This window comes from Eumetopias jubatus, unplaced genomic scaffold, assembly GCF_037043125.1.
Source record: "Eumetopias jubatus isolate StellerSeaLion01/CBP00866 unplaced genomic scaffold, mEumJub1_p1.0 scaffold_1, whole genome shotgun sequence".
Lineage (NCBI taxonomy): Eukaryota > Metazoa > Chordata > Mammalia > Carnivora > Otariidae > Eumetopias > Eumetopias jubatus.
The window spans coordinates 2482220-2503440 of NW_028274807.1; the positions used below are offsets into that span (position 1 = coordinate 2482220).

Sequence of the window (21221 nt, forward strand, 5' to 3'; positions counted from 1 at the left end):
AGACACACCTGCTATAGGAGAAAAGATGGGCTCCCCGGGACCAGGGATCACACTGAGGGCTGCCCACAGGTCCCCTGTTCCGGGCTGTGCCGGACCCCCAGGGAGCTGCTCAGGACCGCCCAGGGGAAAGCCTGGGTCTCTAGCATCAAAGCACATGCCGCTCCCTTCCACGTCTGCACCGAGAACTTGGCAATCCCCACCACCAATACCCTTCCAGCTTGGTGCCCAGGGCGGCCTAGATGTTCCTCCAGTGGGCTTCTGCCTCCACACCCTCTGACTGCCGGAGAAACATGGTCATGGTCAAGGGGAAGAAAGGAAAACCTCTCAGCTGCAGGGAGCCTCCGAGGGCTGTTCTGTTTTTCCATTTGTCTTAAAATAACTCTGTGTTTGTGACCCACGGGCTAGCGTCCGTGTGAATGTTTTATACGTATCAACTCACAATAACCACATATGAACTCAGCTTTTTGAGGAAGGTGTTGTAACTATTTCCACTTCACAAATGGGAAAATGCGAGCACAGAGGAGTTAAGTAACTTGCCCCAGGTCACACAGCTCCTGAGAAGCAGAGCTGGGATGTGAATAGAACATGCATTTATCAGGCTGAGGTTCCTGGGGCTGGTCTTGGAGGTGCTCCTTCCCCCCACGGCCCCAAGCCTGGCTAGAAGGCCCCTTCCAGCCACCTGCATCCCTGCCCCTTCTCTACCTGCTCAACAAACAGGATGTTCCCTCGGTCCCCATTCTGGACTGCCCTGGTAGCAGCACCTGGCCTGGGGCCTGGCACGAGGGGCTGCTGCCCAGGAAGCAGAGCCGGCACCCCTCAGCTCTGCAGGTTAGCCCCTTCGAGCCCCTCTCCCCATCCCGCCCTCCCTCCCTCCCCGCTGCCCTGGGGCAGTGGCCGGGCCGCCTCGGGCTTCCGGACCTACCCACCCGACTGGGCACCTTCCCTTCCCCGCGCCTAAAAGCCCCTTGCACTTTGGGCCCGCCCCTCTCCGCCCTCCAACCCCCGGGGCAGCGTGGGCTCCTCGCGGGGGGGCCTCCGGAGGTAGAGCTCAACCCAGGCGTCGGCCAATCAATGCAGCCTAGCCCCTCCCCCTTCCAATCAGAGGGAGTCCCGGGATTTGCGGGGTGGGGGTGGGGGGCTGGACCCGGGAAGTCTGGGAGGGGGAGGTGTTCCCAGCCCGGCGATCCAACTCACCTGCGGATTTTGCCCCGGCTGGCCCTCGCCAAACGGGTTCTCTGCCGCCAACTGCCGCCAACCCGAGGGGCAGCAGGGCCGCCGACATCGTGTCTCCTTCCAGACCCGCGGGCCTGAGCCGGTGCCCCTCCCCCAAGTGTACCCGGCTACATTTGTTCAAGCTGCGCTTTGGATGGCAATGGTTTTCCGGTTCTGGGAATAGGAAGCGTCCTGAGACCTCCGTATGATTTGATTTATGACCACACCCTGCTCTGCCAAATCTTACCTTCCCTCTGGGCCCCTGTCTCCCGGCCCCTTCATGGCGCCCCAAGTTCAGGCGGCCGGTGCCTTCACTGGACACGTGAACGGAGTCCTGGCCTGGCTCCCTGGCTGTGCCCTCCTTGCTAAAGGGGAGGGTGGCCCCGCTTGGCCTGTTTAAATCCTGCACCCTAATTTCCTAGCCTGCCCGGAAGGGGTGAAGCCCCGAGCTCTAGGACTGCATTCGCAGTCCCTGCCGGCCAGGTTTCACCTGCAGGCCCCTCCTCCCTGCGCGTCCTCCTGGGCGGCTCCTGGACGTCCCGCCCCTGCTTCCTCTCCGGTTTCCACAGGAATGCTAACTAACTTCCTTGGAGCAGAGGTTCTGTTTTCAGAGTTCATCCTTGCGCTCACGGAGCACCTGGCCTGCAGGAGGTGCACCTACATCTTTGTTGAGTGGATGGCAGGCTGCTGGAGGAGGCTGGGGTCTGGGGAGCCCTCCTTGCTTGGCCCTCCCCTCACACCCTGCCGTCTCCTGCACCCCCCTCCCCAGAGGCCGGCCTCTGCCCCCCATCAGCCTGGGTAGCGGACTTGGAGAGGGTGGGGGGGTGGGTATTGGGAGGACACACTGCCCCTGCCAGCTCCCCGGACACCAGAGGCGGGACGTCTGGGATTCCAGGCCCTTCCAGGGGCAGCCTCTGCAAGAAGAGCACCCTACTCCCCCGTGGCCCCACCTACCTCACCTCACTGGCCCTGCCTGGCCTGTGGGGGACGGGGTGGGACAGTGACTCAGCCCGGCAGCGCAGAGAGGAGGCCGAGGGAGCTGGGCGGGGTGGGGGGAAGGGAGCAAACGGGGCTTTTAACCCGCGCTCCGCGGCTTCGCGCACTTTCCCAGAGAGAAAACAGGAGTGCCAAGTCCCACAGCCTTGGAGGAGCAGACGTGAACTGGTTTCCACGCAGTGGGCCCCTCAGAGCCTTTAATATCCACCTATGCCGTGGCTTATGGCACAGGATCCCCCAAAAGAATAAGGGGGCCAAGCTGGGGGCGGGCCTCCCGGACCTGGCGCTGGACTGGACAGCAGAGACCGCCTACCTTCCCTCCTTCCTTCTAGTCATTCACTCGTTCCTAAACGGGGCTCTTACTTCCCCTAAGACTTGGAGGTGCTGACTCCCGTTCGAGGGAGGCAGGGGAGGAGGGGGGACGGCGGGCACTCAGACCAGCCCAGCCTCGGGCAGGGAAGCGTGTGTTCCTGGGGCCGGGTGCGCAGTAGGCGCCGCCGCGGCCCCGGACGCTTGGGGGCGCGGACGGTCTGCGCGACACTGGGGGACAGCACTTGGCCTCCCACGGCCCCTGCAGCCTGGCAAGCCTCCCACAGAGCCCTCGGCCGCCGTCCTCCCTGGTATCACGCACCACCACCCCACTCCCCCAAACTTCCCGGGACACCTTTAGCGCCCAGGTCCCTGCCCAGCGTCCGTGGCCGGGGAAGACGAACTTGTGGAGCTTGTGACAGAGCTTCCGTTCCGTGGCCCCGCCCACGGCCATCGTGGGAGGGACTGGGCAGGGGGTGGGATCAGAGGCGAGGCCCGGGCAGGGGCCACGGAAAGCGCTCGGCCCCGCGACTTGCTTGGAGCTCAGAGCCTCGGAGGTGCGCGCGCGCGCAGTTACAGCTGGGTTCCAGCGCTGCGAGGGCTCCCGCGGCCCGAGGTCTCTCGCGCTCCGAGGTCTCCCGAGGCCCGAGGTCTCTCGCGCTCCGAGGTCTCCCGAGGCCCGAGGTCTCTCGCGCTCCGAGGTCTCCCGAGGCCCGAAGGCTCCCGCGACCCGAGGTCTCCCGAGGCCCGAAGGCTCCCGCGACCCGAGGTCCCGCCCCCACCATGCGGCTGAGAAGGTTAGTGTGCGGACGCCGGGGAAGAAGCGCGGGGCGGGCGCCGCAGGAGCAGGGAGCAGGATCCCGAGGTGGTCGGATAGGACACCCACTCACCTGGTGGCCCAGGCGGAATCCGTGGGAGGGTCGGCCCCTGGGAGCCAGGCGGCATCCGGAGCCCCTACCTGCAGGCGGGTGGCATCCGCCCAGGGGTGGGGCGGGTCGTAGGGGACCAACGGCAGCGCGTGGGTGTACTTGGAGGCGGATCCACGCGAAGGAAGGAGAGCAGCCGCACACTGGACTAGCGGACCAGCGCCCCCGGGGCCCCCGCGTCCCAGGCCAACCCCCCCGCCTCAGGCCAGAGCCCCCAACGGGTTGCCCAGAGGCAGGCCTTGACCTCGCAGTGCCAGGATCACTCTTCAGGGCCAGCTGGTGCCCACCGTCTGGTGCCATGTCCTCCCCCCACACACCTAGGATCCCCCTCCCCCATCAGCGGAGCCTCCCTGGAGGACGGGCTCAGGCCAGCCCATCACTCCTGGTCCTTGCTAGCGGGAAGGTGTGGATGACTGCTTTCTCCCAGCTTTTTGCCAGAATACCCCCTTCAGGTCACATTGTGGCGTCGACGGGCTGTGCCCCCCCTTGATAAGCCGGTTTGGCGGCAACACCTGGGTCCTGCCACCCAGTCTCCCCAGTTATAAATGTAGGTCCTTGAATGTCACAGCCACCCATACCCAGAGCCTGGGGGGTTGGCCTAGGAGCCAGCTGGGGACAGCAAGGGCCCAGGAGCGCCCAAGAAGAGGGCCCAGGGAGCACCGAGGGAGAAGGCAGATCTGTCTCCCTCCCCAGAACCCAGAGCATGTGTTCACGCCCCCAGGGAGCCCCCAGATAACCCCACGAGGCCCTGGGAGGCGTATGTCCCCTGGGCCCTCAGCACAGAAAGGGGGTCTGATGGGCACCATGGGAGACCAATGGGGGGGTCACCAAGGGGTTTTCACAGCCTTATGTTCTAGAAGGTAGCTCTGGCCCCAGGGAAGGGACCTGGACATGGGGGTATGGAAGTTGTCCCTGAGGGCAGGAATGGTGGCCCCAACAGGGACAGTGACAGAGGACAGGCCTGCCTGCAGGCTGTGACTTCTGTAGGGTGTGGGGGAGCTCCTGATGGCCCAGGGTCTGGCTTGGCAGGACATGCCTGAATGTGCTCTCAAGGGACGGGCCTCCATGCCCACGCAGACGACAGCTCTTGGGTGCGAGGCAGGGGTTCCCACGGGTCTGGAGCTCACTCAGCAGACACAGGATCCTGGGAGGCCTGCAGGAGTGGGTGGCTGGGCTGAGGCATGCAGGGGGTGTGGAGTCTCCCAGGTCGAAGGTCTGCTTCAAGGAGTCTGGGAAGTCCCCAGAGGGATTTGCTGGCCCCTGGCGGCCAAGCTGCCCGCCAGCTCTGGAAGAGCCACCCGATTTGGTTTCTGGTTTCAGAATGATCATGTTCCTTCAGAGGGCTGCCCAGAAACTCAGCTGCTGCTGCCCTTGCACACATTAGATCCTCTCTGTCTCCCAAAGCTTGTCTTATTAAGATTTATTTATTTATTTATTTATTTATTTATTTATTTATTTCGGAGAGAGAGAGAGCGCGCGAGTGGGAGGGGCAGAGGGAGAGAGAGAATCCTTGAGCAGACTCTGCCCTGAGCAGGGAGCCGGGCCGGGACTTGATCCCACGACCCTGAGATCATGACCTGAGCCGAAACTAAGAGTCGGGTGCTTAACCGCCTGAGGCACCCAGGTGCCTCTCTGTGCCTCAAAACTCAAACGTAGCTCTGACTACAAACACCTTCAAAGTGTGTTTTTCTGATTTCATACAATTTCTTGGACTCCATGTGCAGCAGAGGCCAGGCCAGAGCTGGGCTGGAGGCTGTGACCTTGGGGGTGGCTCCCACCACCCCTCGTGATCACACTGTCGGCGTCGGGGGGGGCGCTGGCTGGTGGCTCAGGACTGGCAGTGCTGCTGGGGTGGTCCTGACCCCCCTGAGGAGTTCCCCCACCTCCACCTCGGGAACCGCCTGCTGGGCTGAGGCTGTGGGTGTGGTCGCATTTCTCTGTGGGCACAGCCAGTCCCGCCCACGAGGAGCAGTCAGCCTGGTTCGGAAGGAGCAGGAACTCACCTGACTTTCTGGTCGTTTCTTTCCAGTCCCGGGATGTTCCTGCTGCTGCTTGGCGCCCTGCAAGCCAGTAAGTCCGGGGCGCTCCTGGGGGGCACCTCTTACTCCAGCCCTTCAGGGCTGACCACTGAGGCTGCAGTTGCGGGCATCAGCAGGGTCCTCACCAGGGCCCTTCTTGCTTCTCTGGGGGCCCCTGAGAGAAAGCTGGGACCCGGGGCTTGGGTAGCGAGCAGATTGAAGGCCACAAAGGGGAGCGCTTGTGCAGACCCCACAGTTCTTGTTTGGGTTCGTGTTTTCGCGGAGGTAGATTACAGCTCGTCTCACATGTTTCAGTCCCTCTGCTTTCCCGATGAGCTGGGGCCCCCCGTTTCTCCTGACCCCTTCGCCCCAGTCCACCCCGGGGAGCCTGCAAAGCCACCACCTTGCAGAAGAGCAAGGAACGGGGATTCAGCACTGCCGCCGAGGCCGAGGGCTCGCCGAGCCTTCCAGCCCCGAGGGTGGCGGCCCGGGGACACCATCGCTTTCCCTGCAGGCGTTTCTGTGGTTGCAGATGGTAAAACTGCTCTGGGTACAGCGCGTCAGCCTTCCTGAGGTAGTGTGAGCACCATTAGAATGCCGTTGCTGAGAAACTGGTTTCTTCTAAAAGTCTGAATTAAAAAAAAAAACAAAAAACATTTGTTTTGAATTCATTGTAAATACCCAAGAAGTAGCCAAAACAGCGCAGCGCGGTCCTGGGCGCCCACCTGTCCCCTCCCTTCTGCTGATGCTAGCCTCTCACGTAAGGATCGCAGTCCATGTGGGACAATACGGTGCCTGCCAAAAATGTCTGAATTTTAAGCATGCTATCGCATTCCTACATCTGTCTCATTAATATGTTACATTTCTGCTGAAATGAGTCAGAAGTGGTGTTTGAGTCTTGTGACGAACAAGCTTCCTTCTCCCCCCCGCCCCCCGCTCCCCAGTAGAGTAACTTTGCAGGCAAGGAATCAACCGCAGAAAATCCATTTCGTACTTTTCGAATCACAGCAGATATCCAAGAGCAAGAAGTCAGAGCGCTGGTGGGCAGCGACGTCAAGCTCAGCTGCGGTTTCCACGAAGGACACACTTTTGATTTAGATGACCTCTATGTGTATTGGCAAATCAGCATCATGGGCCACCCAACGACCGTGACGTACTACCTCTCTGGGAACAGCTCGGCCGGCCTCGAGGACAACCACTACAGGGACAGGGCCTGGCTCATGCCGGAGAGCATGAAGCACGGCGACTTCTCCCTGCATCTCTACAACGTCACCCCCCAAGATGAACAGAAGTTCAACTGCCTGGTGTTTAGGAAATCCTTGCAGTTAAAAAAGATTTTGGAGGTGATGGTGACGCTGCACGTGGCAGGTAGGACCACTAAAGCTGGCGGGAGCCGTCCCAGCCCAGCCTTACAGCCCAGAGCACGTATGAGCAAGGCGCGGTCCCGGGCTCATTCACCTGCTTCTTGCGTTGAGAACCTCCCAATCTCTCCTGGCGGGTTTCTGTCTAACCGGGGGGTGGGGCTGAGCTGGTTGAAAACTCATCCAACTGGTAGGAAGTTTTCTGTAGCCTGAGTTGATCTGGTCTCACGGAAGAACTCCTAATCTTGCTGTCTTTTCCTTAAATTCTCCAACTCAACCCCAGCTAGATGTTCTGAATGAAATTAGGAGAGAGTGCTGTAAAGCACTAAGTGAGATCAGACTTTAGGAGACAATTCAGGTCGACCAAGGACCTCAGCTCAGCAGAGACGGGCTGTGTCATCTGGAGTGGGGCCACTCACGGGCAGAACAGTGTGGGGGGCTGCCCAGACCACAGTCCACTGGGGTCAGGGGCACGATGGGCCGCCTCCCTCTAACCTGGCCTTGATGCCCTGTGCCCCTCCAGTTCTGACCTTCAGCACCTGCCTCCCTCACCACCCACCCCCCTCTCCTGCAGCAAACTACAGCATGCCCGTGGTCCAGGTCCCAAGCGGCCTGCCCGAGGACGAGGAGCTCACGCTCACGTGCACATCTATGAATGGCTATCCGAAGCCAAATGTGTACTGGATCAACAAGACGGACAACAGCATGCTGACCGAGGGCCTGCAGAACAGCACGGTCTTCCTGAATGCACGGGGCCTGTACAATGTGGTCAGCGTCCTGCGGATCAGGCGGACCCCCAGTGTGAATGTCGGCTGCTGCATAGAGAACGTCCTTCTGCACCAAAACCTGACTGGCATTGGCCAGGCAGGTAAGGTCCTCCGGGGTCTGCCAGTGGAAGCCAGCCCAAGACTGTGGGCCTGCAGTGACTCGGAGGACAGGCCCCTGCAAGGTGCCTTGGCGGTGGCTTCCAAAATCTGGTTGGAAGGGGGAGGCGGTGACAGGCAGCCCTTGAAGGGCAGGAAGGGGGCTGGGCGCTCAGTGCACGTTCCTTGACTTAATGTTCATTCTCGGGCTCAGTTTTGCTGACCCATTTTACAGATGAGGGACTGAGGATGGAAGGTTGTGTAGGACGAGGCAGTGATGGCATCAGGATTGAAGGCACGCCTGCACAGTCTTTGAGCTTGTGCCCCTTCAGAAGGCCAGAGCCCCAACCCGGGGTTCCAGCTGCCGGAACCGGGCCTGCCTGCTGGCTCGGGGCTTCCCCGCGGGAGGGGTGCAGACAGGTGGCTCCTTCATAGAGGCCGCGGGCTCTTCAATCTGCGTGTCCCTGTCAGGACGTTGAGATGACAGGTTCCCAGCGGGTGGAGGTGGGGTCCGTGACAGTGGTGATGCCCGCAGGACACCCCCCCCCCCCAGTAGCCTGCAGGGCCCTGAGCAAACTGGAGAGAAAGGCTGGGCTCCTTGTTCAGGAGCTATAAGAATCCAAGATGGCAGCAGCAGAGCGTGACACCACGCGCAAGCCTTCCGAGTGTGGGCCTTCAGGCCTCTGTGTGGGTCGCACGCCGTGAGGCTGGCTGTGACCCCCGGGAACTTCGGCAGGGCCTCCATCTTCCTTCCTGAAATCAGGACACAGCCTTGTGACTCAGTGGTCACGGTCTCTGAGCCCAGACGGACCAGGACAAGGGCTGCCCCTGACAGCCCGCCTCTGACCACGGCCTCTGAGCCACGCTCTCCCTGGCAGAGCAGTCCGGGCGGGGGGTGAAGGGGAACCGGAAGGTTCTCCTAGGCAGTGGTGTCGGCTCTAGTGCTGTGGGACAACTGGGGGGCGTGTACAAGCCCCCCACGCCCAGACCCAGTGGATCAGCACCTCTTAGCCTCTCTCAGGATGATTGCAGTGCACGCTCAACACCGAGCCACTGAATGGTTTCTCCAGGTTTGGAGAAACATGGGGCGTTTGTAACAAGCTTCCCAGGGGTGCCATGGCTGGTCTGCCCGTGAGAACCACATTCCAAGGGGCTAAGCAATGGGACGTTGAGATGGGCGGGATTAGCCCCCTTGTGCAAGGGGGTGCAGCCACGGCGGGGAACGGGGTGCAGCCACGGCGGGGAACGGTAATCGCAGAGTTTCCGCATGGCCCAGCCGTTCCCCTCCCAGGCGCTGGCCCCGCAGAACTGAAAATGAGACTCACATCCTGGTACATGAGCGTTCACAGCAGCATTATTCACACGAACCAAATCATGAGCAGATTGACACATCCATCCACACGGTGCAATATTACTCAGCCACGAAAAGGAACGAAACACTGCCACGTGGACGGGTCTTGAGGACGTCAGGGGCAGTGAGAGACGCCAGGCGGGAAAGGCCCTGCACTCTCTGGCTGCATGTATATGAACCTCCTGGGACAGGCAAATCCAGAGCCAGACAGTCGTCGCGTGGGGGCCGGGCGGGGGGAGGGGAGGCAGGCACGGCAGATGGGGTCCGGTGGCCCTTTGGAGTGAAGGAAAGGTTCTGGAACCAGATCACGACGATGGCCGTGCCACGCTGTGGACGGACGTCACTGCAAAATGGCAACATTGACGTCATGTGAATTTCACCTTGGTTTTTGTTTTTTTAAAGTCAGCAATAAAGCTGAAAAAAATAAATCACATTAGCCGGGAGGAATGTGTGCTTGCGGCCACGCCCGACCCGGTGCGGGCGCTGCAGAGGCTGGGCTCCGGGCGGCCCGGGCGGGGGTGCCACCAGGAAGACCGGGAGGCTCACCTGAGGGAGAGAACCCCTCCCCCTCCCCCCACCGGCCTCGGGTTCAAACATCCCAAAACAGTGCCAGGGAAATGCTGTGGCCTCAGCACCTCCCTGAAGCCCCTCTTGCTCTGTCAGAAGGCCCTTCCCTTCCTCCACACCCATTAAGTCTTGCGTTCCTTTCCTCTTTCTTGTAGAAACACCCAGGGCAACCAAACCCAGCAACACGGGGAGCCACACCGGCGTCCACAGAAAGGGCCACGGGACGGTGCTGAGCGCCCTGGCTGTGCTGGGCGTGGTCGTGGTGGTGGCCGCGGCCGTCGGCTGGGTGTGCAGAAGCAGGTGCCGCCCCCACGGGATCCACGCCAGGTATCAGACCAGGTGCTGGTGGTCGGGGCTAAGCATTTCTGGGGTTGGCGTGAGCCAGATGCCTTTTTCAAGGTGTTGGCACTGCTCGAGGCCGTCTCCCAGCTTGGGGTGGGAGTGGCAGCTTCTGAATTTAGAGGGCAGGATGGAGTACCTTTCTATGGAAGCCAAGCTGCCTTCAGTCCTGAATTCTGGCCAAACTTAAGGACAGATGGAGAGAGTCTGGGTGTTGACCCTCTAAAACAAAGCAGCAGAATGCACAGAAAAGGCCAGAACATAAACAAGGTCACACCCCAAGGGTCAACCAGGAAGGGCTGTGGGGGGCAAGGGACGTCTTGCCAGGTCAGCCTGGTGGTAGAGGCCGGTGAGCATCCCCTGAGATAAAGGTGACAAAGCTGGGGACCTTCCAGATCTTTCCGGAGGGTGGGGCCCGGGTCGCTGCTGGGTTAACAAGTTCGCTCCAAGGTGGAGCCCTTCCCTAAGGGAAGTTTCCCTGTGCTCCCTGGGAGCCTCCAGCGTGTTGCCCATTTCGCCATCCCAGAAAGACTTCCCATGGCCTGCAGCCCCGTGCCCGTCTGGCCAGGCCCTGGGGAGGTGCCCAGAGCCTCTTACAGCGCCCTGAACTTAGCTCTGACAAAGCATCTTCCTGGAAAGCCGGGTGGCCTGAGGGACCCTCCCCTGTGGGCTCCCCCCTGCCCGGCACCCAGAGCCACTGGGGGTTTAGAGCGGCCCCCTCCCCCACCTTGCGTTGCCCACCCTGAGCATTTCTGGTTCCTTCCCACAGGTGCCGGCCTGCAAGGCCAGAGCAGGCATTCTCTGGTGAGTTGGCCGCAAGGGAAGGGGCCGGTGGAGAGCAAGTGCAGGTTATGGGAGTGGGCGGCTGGGTGGTGGCTTTCTCGGGGTCTGCCTTTGGCACGAGCTATACTTGATGGCCAGGGGAATAGATGTTTCCATTTTCAGAGACACGGTGAACCCCTCGGGAAGGCGCTTCCCACTTGCCCCCTTTGGCATGTAATCAATCCTTGCTGACGCTGGGTTACGGAATTTTCCAGACATGCAAGCAGAGAGCCTGGGATGATGACCCCCAGGCACATCCCCCGAACTTCACCCTTTTCTCCCTAGGGCCACCCTCCCCACTCCACCCCCACGGGGGGGCTTGAGTGAGTCCAGACACTGTGTCCTTTGTCAGAGAACAGCTACCCATGGCAAGCACCCCCACTGTCCCAGGAGCCAAGGTCAGTGTGATTCCTACACCCCTTTCTTTTTCTTTCTTAGACTATGTTTGACGAGAACTCACCGCCTGGGAGGTGGACAAGGGCTTCTGTGAGATGCCACCGGGAGGGACGGCGGACAGCAGCTGGAGAATTGACTCGGGCAGGCCTGGTGGCCCAGGGGGACCGTCTGCCCCCATCGGCACCGTTAACAAGGGGGCTTCGTGGACACGGGGCCTCTCCGGCCTGAAGGGGCACGCAGGGCCGTGCCTGACCCCAGGGACAGTGTTCCAGGGGCTGCCCCGATCCTGGAATGAGGACCTTTTGAAAGAGTCAGCAGCTCCAGAACACACACGCCCCCCCATGTGGGCAGGCTCCCCAGCTCTGGGGCTTCGTGATGGCTCCCCCCACCACCCCCCTGCAGCCCATGGGGCCCTTCTCAATATCCAAAACCTGCGGGGGGTTTGGGGAGATGGAGGTTTTCTGAGACCAGAGGAGGGCGTCTTATTTAGGAAGAAGAGAGAGGGTGCGGGCTTTTCCGCGACTATCCTGCTGGGTGAAGGTCACTCAAGGGTGTCTGTGGGACACGAAGGTGCAGGAGCCCCATTCCACCTGCACCCCGAGATGTAGGACCTGTGTGTCTGCACACGTGTGTGTGTCCAAGATGCAGGAAATGGTCAACACTGCAAAATCCCTGAATGGCTCCTGGGAATGTGTGTTCCTCCGGGACCTTCACTGGGAAGAAACCCCAACCTTGTTTGTTTTGGTCAAAAGCTGGATTTCCCTCCTAAAAAGACAGTGGAATTTTTCGAGAAGACAGTCTGCTGCTGGGGCCACCATGGCAGGAGCCGCGGCCTCCGGGGAAACCCAGAAACCCGCTCAGGCAGGATTGGGAGCTCGCGTCTCCGGTGGACACGGGCTTTGCCAGGTGGCCATCGAGGGCCTTCAGAGTGGCGCCATGACCCGCACGGAGGAGGCGTTCTCCCGGCAGAGCGGCAGCGGGTCAGAATGTGGCGCTAATTCCATCCACCCTCTGCACCTGTCACCCCTGCCCCCCCCCAGAACCGACGTAAACGCCAGGCCCCTCAGAGCCCCCGGGCCAAGCAGCGGACAGCAGAAGTATGCAGCCCACAGCTCTGATGGTTTCCACGTTGTGGCCCCAAATGAACCTCGCCACTTGTGTTCCCAGAAGGTTCTGTGAAGGAGGCTGCCAGGTCACGCGGGTGTGCGCACCCTGTGGGAAACGCAGCCTGTCATCCCGCCTGGGGTCACTCAGCACTGGTGGCACCCCATGGGAAACGCAGCCTGTCGTCCTGCCTGGGGTCACTCAGCACTGGTGGGCGGACGTCAGAAGCCTGCAGGCCCCAGACCCGGACCGGGACAAACACGAGGACCGGGCTCAAGGGCGAAGCTGTTATAAGAAATTGTTCGTTGTCTATTTTTGTGCCCAGAACTCCTCACACGGCTCTGACATGAGTGTCATGTGCCAGACCACGTGAAGCATTAGAAGGGACGTGTCGCTACAGAGGGACGGGGTCACGGGCATCCGGAGCAAAAAGCACAAAGTGACCGCTGGGTGTGGAAGGGCGTGCGGAGCCTGCCTGCAGCCCTGGGCCCTTCCCCGGGGGGAGCCACCCTGCAGCCCCCCTGCAGCAGACCCTGCTCGCCGGGCACCCACCCAGGCAGGACCCTGTGGTCTGGTTCCGGCTCCTTCGGGTCTGGGAAGATGTACAGTGACCCCTTGCCCCTCAGCCTGGACATCACCGTCTGCTCCTCACGCTGTGCTTTGGGCAGGCCGGAGGCCAATGTTCTCGTGTCTGCCTCTGGAAACCCGATTCACGAGAATACAAGATGGAAGCGGTGTCTGTGTCTAGCGGCTTCGGTCAGCGCAGCAGGTGCCTGCGAGTATTGTCCTTCCTGCTCCTCCAGGGCCCTGCCCCATTGGTGTTCACCCCGGGGGACGCTGGGCAAGGTCTGGTGGCATTTTTCGGTTGTCACACGTGGGGTTGCCACTGGCCTTTAATGGGTAGAGGCACCCAGGACGACCTGCCACAGAGAAGTACCCCCCACCCCGGGGGTCCGTGTCTGAGAGCGAGAATCCCTGCCCTGCGCAGTCACCTGCCCCTGGGAGGCAGGGCAAGCGGGGCCTCCTGTCCCCTACCGCATAGGGGCTGCCGGCCCACGGCTGTCTGTGGCGTAGGACAGGGGATTCATGGTTCACGGGTCCAGGCCAGGGAACATCCCCCCTCAGGCTCCTTCCTGCTTGGCTCAGCTCCATCCAGAGTCTCGAACCATCTCACTGTGCTCAGTATGTGGCCGGTGGGCGCCCAGCCTTGCTGTGGGGCAGAGGCCCCGCCCAGACGCCCAGGCCCTGGGGAATCCTGGCCTCGGGGGGCCCCTGGCTCCTGCCACAGCCGCCCATCCTGCACATAATAGGTGCGGTAAGACCCCTGGGGAGGAGGCCGGGCGAGCACACAGGGCGGCTCATCGTGAGGGCAGGGGACGGAAGCCTCAGCTGTCTGTGCGGCCTGAGCCAGACGCTTCTCCCTGCTGTAGGGTGAGGAGGCTGGGAAGAGCTGCTGCCCACTGGCCCTGCTGCTCAGATGCTTCGACGACCCTGGCCGGTGTGTTCGGCCCCCACGCCAGGGAGGGCAGCTGCGGCTTTCGAATGGCCATTCAGGCCGGGGCTGGAGCCGGCAGGCGGGCTCTGGGCAGTGCAGAAGGTCCCCCAGCCCCACATCTGGTCCCTCCCCCCCACCCCCCAGTTCCCAGCTTTCCAGAAACAGAAGGCAGCCACGCTGAGATCTGAGGTCATTCTGTCCTTAGAGACGGACTGCACTCTGACACCCCAACAGCACTAGAACCCCTGCCCCAGCTGCTCCCAAGCGTTCTCCAGCCCTGATGCAGGTGCCCCCTGGCCCCCCGCCTTCACCCCGGCATCCGGCCTCCTCATTCCCACCCTCCCAGGGCCCGCGGGGCGTTAATGTCAAGAATCCAGGGGCCAGGAGAGGAGGCCTGGGGAGGGGGCTCCTCCTGCCACGTCCCTGGTTGGGAGGTCCTGGGAAGGACCCTTGGGCCCCTCACGGCACAAAGAGAGGGAAGCTGTAAGGCCCAGATGCTGTGCGGGGTCCTGGCCAGCCAGCTCTGGGTAGGACGGGGTTGGCCACTGGGGGCACAGGCTCCTATGGACCTTGATCTGGGCCTTCGGGGAGTGACAAGGGGTGTCTAAGCCAGGAACCGTCCAGGATCCTCGCTCCCTCCCCCGTCCATGCTCCCCCGCCGGCCTCCGGCCCCCGCCCGCCTCCCCTCCCCCGCCGGCCTCCCCTCCCCCGCCCGCCTCCCCTCCCCCGCCCGCCTCCCCTCCCCCGCCGGCCTCCCCTCCCCCGCCCGCCTCCCCTCCCCCGCCGGCCTCCCTCCCCCGCCGGCCTCCCCTCCCCCGCCCGCCTCCCCTCCCCCGCCCTCCTCCCTCCCCCGCCCTCCTCCCCACCCCCAGCTCCCTCTCACTGGGTCTGGGCCTGAGCGCGGGGCTCCACCGTTCCCCGGGGAGAGTGATTCATCTCTCGGAGTCCCTGCACGGTGCCAGGTGCCAGGCTGCTGTGAACAGGCCACCAGGAAGGGGGAGGGCACCTGTCACAGCTGAGGTGGCTCCCAGGCTGTGAAGGGGGTGGTCACCCGACTGCCCTGGGGATCTGCACCCGGAGGCCCAGAAGGCACAGTGTCCCAGGGAGGGCCGATGCCACGTGTGGTTCAAAATGTCACCCTGAACTGAGCATGGTGAGGGCGAGGGGACCGCAAAGATGCCTGCTTCAGATCCAGGCTGAGCCCCCCTCTCCACGTTCTCCTTGAGTCCAGAGAATGACCAAGAGGGAACAGGGGCAAACACCAGAATTTGGCAAAATACAGCCCGAGAGGAGAGCCGGGCCCGGGCCCCCGGGAGCCCCGGGTGGTGAGGGCCAGGTGAAGGCTGCGAGCTCCGCGAGCGTCCTGGAGGCTTAGCGCTTTCTTCTTTCCCAGTCTGGAGGCCAGCGTCCAAGAACAAGGCACTGGCCGGCCGGGTCCTGCGAAGGCTCACGGGGAGGACCCCTCCGTGCCTCCTCCGGCGGCCAGGGGCTCGAGGCCACCCCGCGTAAGCCGCACCCCTCCCTCCTCCTCCCTGTGTCGGTCTCCCCCTCGTCCAGAGCACACCAGCCGCTGGATTTAGGGCCCACCCTGACCCAGGCCGACCTCATCTTAACTAAAATTTCGGGGGTAGGGGGACACCGTTCGACCCTCCCCAGTACCAAGAGGGAGAAGGCAGGGAGGGGCTCGGGAGAGGGAAGAAGGGGCCAGCGTGGGGGCCCACAGCCTGGCCGGGGTCCGGACACACATGCGGGGCGTGCTGGTGGCCTGGTGCTCCCCCACCTGGGCCTTGGCCCCCGTGTGGGCCTGCGTGGACACAGCCCACATTCATTCCATCCAAGGAGTGCTGCCCACGGGCCAGGCCCTGCCGGCCCACGATTCCCACTGCACAGGCCCCGGCCCTGGCACCGCATCACCCTTCCCGTGGGCCCACTCAGCCGGTCTCTACCGGTGGTGAGGTGGGTCCGGCTGCAGTCTGCATCAGAGCCTGCAAGAGAGGCTGACTGGGGAAGGGGCAGCCCAGGCACCCTAGGCCCCCACCTCCCTCTGGGCCTGCCTGAGGGCCTGTCCCCCGCCGTGGACGGGCAGCCCCGCTCGAGCACGAGCACGTAGATCTCGGCCTCCCTGCAATGAAACCGAGTCTGCATTCTCCCGGAGGCTGGATGCAGGCTGGGCTGAGGCTGGAGGAGGTCGCGGGTGGAGGACAAGACCTCCCCAGAGGCGTGCCGGGGAAGATACGGCACGTGGCCGAGGCTGCCGGAGAGGGGCCCGGGGAGCGATGGGTTCCAGGCTCAGGAATCGCCGGGCTCCAGAGGACGGAGATCTAGCAGATCCTGTTTCACCGCCAAGGTCGGACTCCGTCCTCCGCGGCCCCAGCCCTGCAAGGCCCGGCACGCACCGACAGAGAGCAGCCATCCATGGAGCCCAGCCTCCACCTGGCCCAAAGGAGGTCGGCGGCCAACTCCGGTCCAGGTAGAAGAGTCGTGATGAGATCGCACTACAGACTCCCCCAAAATCAAGAAACGTTAGAGCCACGGCCGTGGACCCTGTGGCTGCCTCCTCCCTCGGCGTGTGGTGGGCGCTCCGGGCAGAGGTGCGGTTCTCCCGTTCCGCTCAGCGGCTGCCTGGGAGCCTGGCCCCCCGAGCTTGCCACCGACTTGGGGCGCTGCCCTCGGCCACAGACAGGCTAGGGCCGTTTGCACAAAGAGGGTCAGCATCTCAGGCTTTCGGCCAAGTTTCCCATTTACCCCTGTATGTGCCGTCAAGGTCCCAGGCCTGTCCTGGTATTTTAATATTTATTGGGTTCTCTGTTCATCTTCCAACAAAACCTCCCATTTGAAAAAGAAAAATCACCTCCTGAGAGTCTAAGCAGACCTGTTTGGGAAGGAAGAGAGCTCATGTCACCATCTAAATTGGCTTGTCCCCTCTGGGGCCGGGTGGGAATGAGATGGTAGAGGGGCCGGGCTGGCGGGGCCCCGTGCCGGGGACCAGGGACCAACAAGGGGAGACCTGCGCTGGGAGCTTTGAAAGAGAGGAACTCCCACCTACTTGGGACTGTTGCTTATAAAATATTACTTAATGGTGGAACAAACTCGGGAACCATCTTCCCTCTATAATAAAATAAAGCATCAAGCAAAGGCTGGTAGTAACATATGACAATGAAGGGCACCTTGAGGGCCCAGGTCTGGGAAGGGCTACTTGCAAACCGGAGACCCACGATGGGAGGGGAACTCACGGTCAGAGGGGTCCTGTGGTCAGGGGGGACCCACAGTCAGAGGGGGACCCACGTCAGGGGAACCCAAGGTCAGAGGGGGACCGACATTAGGGGGGACCCAGTCAGAAGGGGAACCCCCGGTCGGGGGGGGACCCATGGTCAGGGTGGATCCATGCTCGGGGAGGGGACCCACAGTCAGGGGGACAAAGGTCAGAGAGGGGCCTACGGGCAGAGACCTCACAGTCAGGGGCACCTGGAGTCGGGGGGACCCAAGGTCAGAGGGACCCATGATCAGGGGGAGACCCAAGGTCCCAGGGGGACCCGGCCTGCCCGGAGGAAGGACTGTCCTGGATTGTTTTCGTTGTGAAGACTCGCGGCACGAGATCAGAATTAGGGGGTCCTCCACGGAGCTGGCGCCCTGGCCTGGAGTCCTTCCTGGGGGCGGCAGGGCCAGGGCGTGCTGGGCTCCAGGGAGCGCCGCCTCGAGCAGCCGGGGCACAACGCGGGCCTTGAACCAGCGGGCATGTTCCGAAGGGGCCGGAAGCGCCCTTGATGAAGGTCGCCGAACAGCCACAGGGAAAATCGCAATAAAACCCAGCCTGGGTAGAGGAGAGAGCAACAGACTTTTAGTTAAAATTACCTCCCTGAACTTCCTGTCTGCTTTCTGGGCCTGAAAGAGGAAGCGACACTTCACGGCCTAAGAAGCCAATTCGGAAAAGGGCCCCCTAGTACATGTAGGATTTCCCAAAGCCAGCCCTGGCATCCCTTCCAAAACAGGGTTCCCGTGGAGCAGGAGGGCAGCGGGGCGGCCACAGCTGGGAGCCAGGGCCAAGGACGGGGTGCCGGCCAGTCCCATCCACGCTGCCGAGCGCCCCGCCCAGCGACTCAGCCCCTCTGTGCAGAGGGCGGGCGGTGAGGGGCCTCTGTTCCAGCAGCCTCTAGACCGCGCTTCTGGAGCTTCCCAGAGAGGCAGCAGGGGTCCCGTTGGAAGGTGAGGCCAATGACGTCCAGTGAGGGGACCCACCTTCCTCCCAGACCCCCTGCGGAAGTGTGCCTGGGGCTGCCCAGGGTGCCGGACCCGAGGGGGGCCTCTCCGGAGCCACCCCCCAGGGTCAGTCCCCCCGAGGCCGCGGGGTGTCCCTGAGCCCAGTGGACATCAGCGGGTGAGATTCCTGGCATCACTCAGAGACATGAGCCCCGCAGCGGGTAGACCAGAGAGCCCTGTGCAGAGGCGAAGCCACCTTGTAGGGCAAAGTTTAGACCAGAAACCGCGGGTGACCAAAGGATATGATTAGATAAATATACAAGCGAACTTTTAAATTGTTTGCATCAAATTCCACCACGCCTGCAATCTTTTTCTGAAAAAAACAGAAGATCCTCGAACAGCTGGATTCATTCCTCTAGACCGGCATGTCCACCCCCTGATCTTACTCCATGCAAGAGACTGGGCTCGTTCATTCAGACAAGAACATCTAAGAGATCGTGCCCAAACCCAGGGGCCTCGGGACCACTCTGTTGGGTTCATTGGGTGCTGCTGGTGGAGGGGCAGACGGAGGGAGAGAGGACAGGCGTTGCCCCCCAGCTCCCTCCAGAGAGGTCAGCCTGTGCCCTCCCTGCTCCAGACCCTGCTCCAGGCGGGACCGCTCTGCAGGTGCTTACCCACGGGGCTGAGCGGTCACGCTCTGTGGCTCGTGGGCCTGTGTCACTGGTGGCCGCGGACGCCCCCGGACTTGAAAACAAGCCTCTTGCCTTTCGCCCCATGTGTCTTCCTACACAGCTGCACCATGAATGGTGGGCATTTGAATGGCACATTGTTAGAAGTCACAGCTCATCGGATCTTCATAATAACACTGTCGTGTGGAAGGACAAGCAAAAATCCCCTTCCCAGTGGCAAGGATGCTGAGCAAAATCGCCCACCCGGCACACTGCTAACGGCAGAATCTTCCAATTCCATATTATGGCCTCTTTCCACTGTGCTGGAGTCCCCGCTACACCAGCTGAGCTCCTGGATGTATCCCCCACTCCGGGGGTTCAATTGTTGGTACACACCCCCTGGGGTCCCGTGAGGACTTCCTGAGAGCTTTTAACAAAGTCCCATACCAGGCCAATTATGTCACAGGGTCTGGAGTGGGCCCCAGGCATCCGGTTTTTAAAGCTCCCCAAGTGAATGTTCCAGGAGCCAACCCAGCCTGGCTCTGGGGATTGGGGCGCTCGTGACAGCTACAGCCAAAGGAAGTCCCACCTCCTGATTTTACTGAACGAAGACCGGGCCCCAGGAGTCTGGGACCCAAGGCAGTCCCTGAGTGCAGCCCAATTCCAGCAAGGGACCCCAGGCGAAAGCCTAAGGCAGCGCTCACCCACAGGGGCCTGCACGCGCTTGGACCCGCCAGCACGGCCCCCCTGCCGTGTGGTGCCTGTTCTGGCCCTGCAGACCCCAGGCCATGGGAAACAGTGGTTAGGTGTTCAGAAGCCTTGCAGCCAGTTGTGAAGGGGCTGGTAGCACGCAGGTGGCTGCAGCAGGGTAGGGCGCGCTCACGCGGCAGAAACCGGCTTGCCCGGCAGGGCTGGTGTAGGGCTGGACTCCATCTTGGAAAGCCACTTTGCCCCCACACACTGCTCCCTGGTCTCTGAGCCCAGAACCCTTCCCAAATTATTTATCTCAATCTTTGCGTTTCTTGTCCAAATGTCCTAGCTGGTGAAATGCTGTTTATCTAAAGAACCTTTGGCGCAAATCAGCCCAGGGCGTTTTCTCTAAATAATGATGCTTAGCATGGGCCCCATAGTTTATTTGCAAAACCCAGGAATGAATCGTCAGTGTCTTTTTTTTTTTTTTTTTTTAAATGTTGGATGGCTGCTTTCCACAGGACCACTCCCCAACCCAACAGACTGTTGGTCATCTGCAGCAGTGGTCTCTCAAGCCTCCCCCCAGGGAAGCCCCCAGAGATTACATTGTTTGCTCAAGAAATAGTCCTCAGCTCCAGGACACATCACTTTCGTGGCTTGATTTATAGTAGCTCCTTTTGATAAGGGGAATTTCCATCAGTTGGTTAAAAATGTTTTTAACGGCCTCTATTTTTAACACTTTCAGTTGAGGCCCCGTTTGTCTCTGTAAGTCCAAGATCCAAGGACTTTCTCTTCTCAGCAAACTGTCTTGTTATATCAGTCTTGGGGCAGCACACGTGGTGGCTTTCTGGTCATGCATCCACCCTTCACCCACCCGGCTTCCATCCATCCACCCATCCATCATCCATCCGCCCAGCCACCCACCCACCCGGCTTCCATCCATCCACCCCTCCATCATCCATCCGCCCAGCCACCCACCCACCCGGCTTCCATCCATCCACCCCTCCATCATCCATCCGCCCAGCCACCCACCCACCCGGCTTCCATCCATCCACCCCTCCATCATCCATCCGCCCAGCCACCCACCCACCCGGCTTCCATCCATCCACCCCTCCATCATCCATCCGCCCAGCCACCCACCCACCCGGCTTCCATCCATCCACCCCTCCATCATCCATCCGCCCAGCCACCCACCCACCCGGCTTCCATCCATCCACCCCTCCATCATCCATCCGCCCAGCCACCCACCCACCCGGCTTCCATCCATCCACCCCTCCATCATCCATCCGCCCAGCCACCCACCCACCCGGCTTCCATCCATCCACCCCTCCATCATCCATCCGCCCAGCCACCCACCCACCCAGCATCCATCCATCCACCCCTCCATCATCCATCTGCCCAGCCACCCACCCACCCGGCTTCCATCCATCCACCCATCCATCATCCATCCGCCCAGCCACCCACCCACCCAGCATCCATCCATCCACCCATCCATCATCCATCCGCCCAGCCACCCACCCACCCAGCATCCATCCATCCACCCCTCCATCATCCATCCGCCCAGCCACCCACCCACCCAGCATCCATCCATCCACCCCTCCATCATCCATCCGCCCAGCCACCCACCCACCCAGCATCCATCCATCCATCCATCCATCATCCATCCGCCCAGCCACCCACCCACCCGGCTTCCATCCATCCATCCATTCAGCATTTACTAACTTGACATTCACCCCACCCGCCCCCAGGAGGGTTCAAATGTTCACTGAGTGCTGAGTCAGGGCAGGAATTGGGGGATGTGGGTGTGCTACAGGGAGATCAGGTGAACAAGAGAATATCAGGGTGATCAGGGCTCTGGAACAGAGTAAAGAGGGTGACAGGGCAGAAGGGGGACATTTCCTTGTGTT

The 21221-nt window shown here is 61.7% G+C and overlaps 1 protein-coding gene across 3 annotated transcripts; it reads left to right on the forward strand.

Annotated features, from left to right (window-relative positions):
• The first annotated feature begins 3004 nt into the window (after positions 1-3004).
• Positions 3005-13000, forward strand: ICOSLG (inducible T cell costimulator ligand). Of its 3 annotated transcripts, none has more exons than XM_088023701.1 (8): positions 3005-3314; positions 5473-5513; positions 6470-6829; positions 7397-7690; positions 9759-9930; positions 10712-10746; positions 11050-11087; positions 11203-13000. In XM_088023701.1, the coding sequence occupies exons 1-7, from the start codon at positions 3301-3303 to the stop codon at positions 11085-11087; spliced, it is 954 nt and encodes a 317-aa protein (XP_087879827.1). In that variant the 5' UTR covers positions 3005-3300; the 3' UTR covers positions 11203-13000. The 3 variants fall into 3 exon arrangements, with proteins under 3 accessions (XP_087879827.1, XP_027982340.2, XP_027982341.1); XM_028126539.2 differs by having other exon boundaries at positions 3215-3314; positions 6473-6829; XM_028126540.2 differs by lacking the exon at positions 11050-11087 and having other exon boundaries at positions 3215-3314.
• The last annotated feature ends 8221 nt before the right edge of the window (positions 13001-21221 follow it).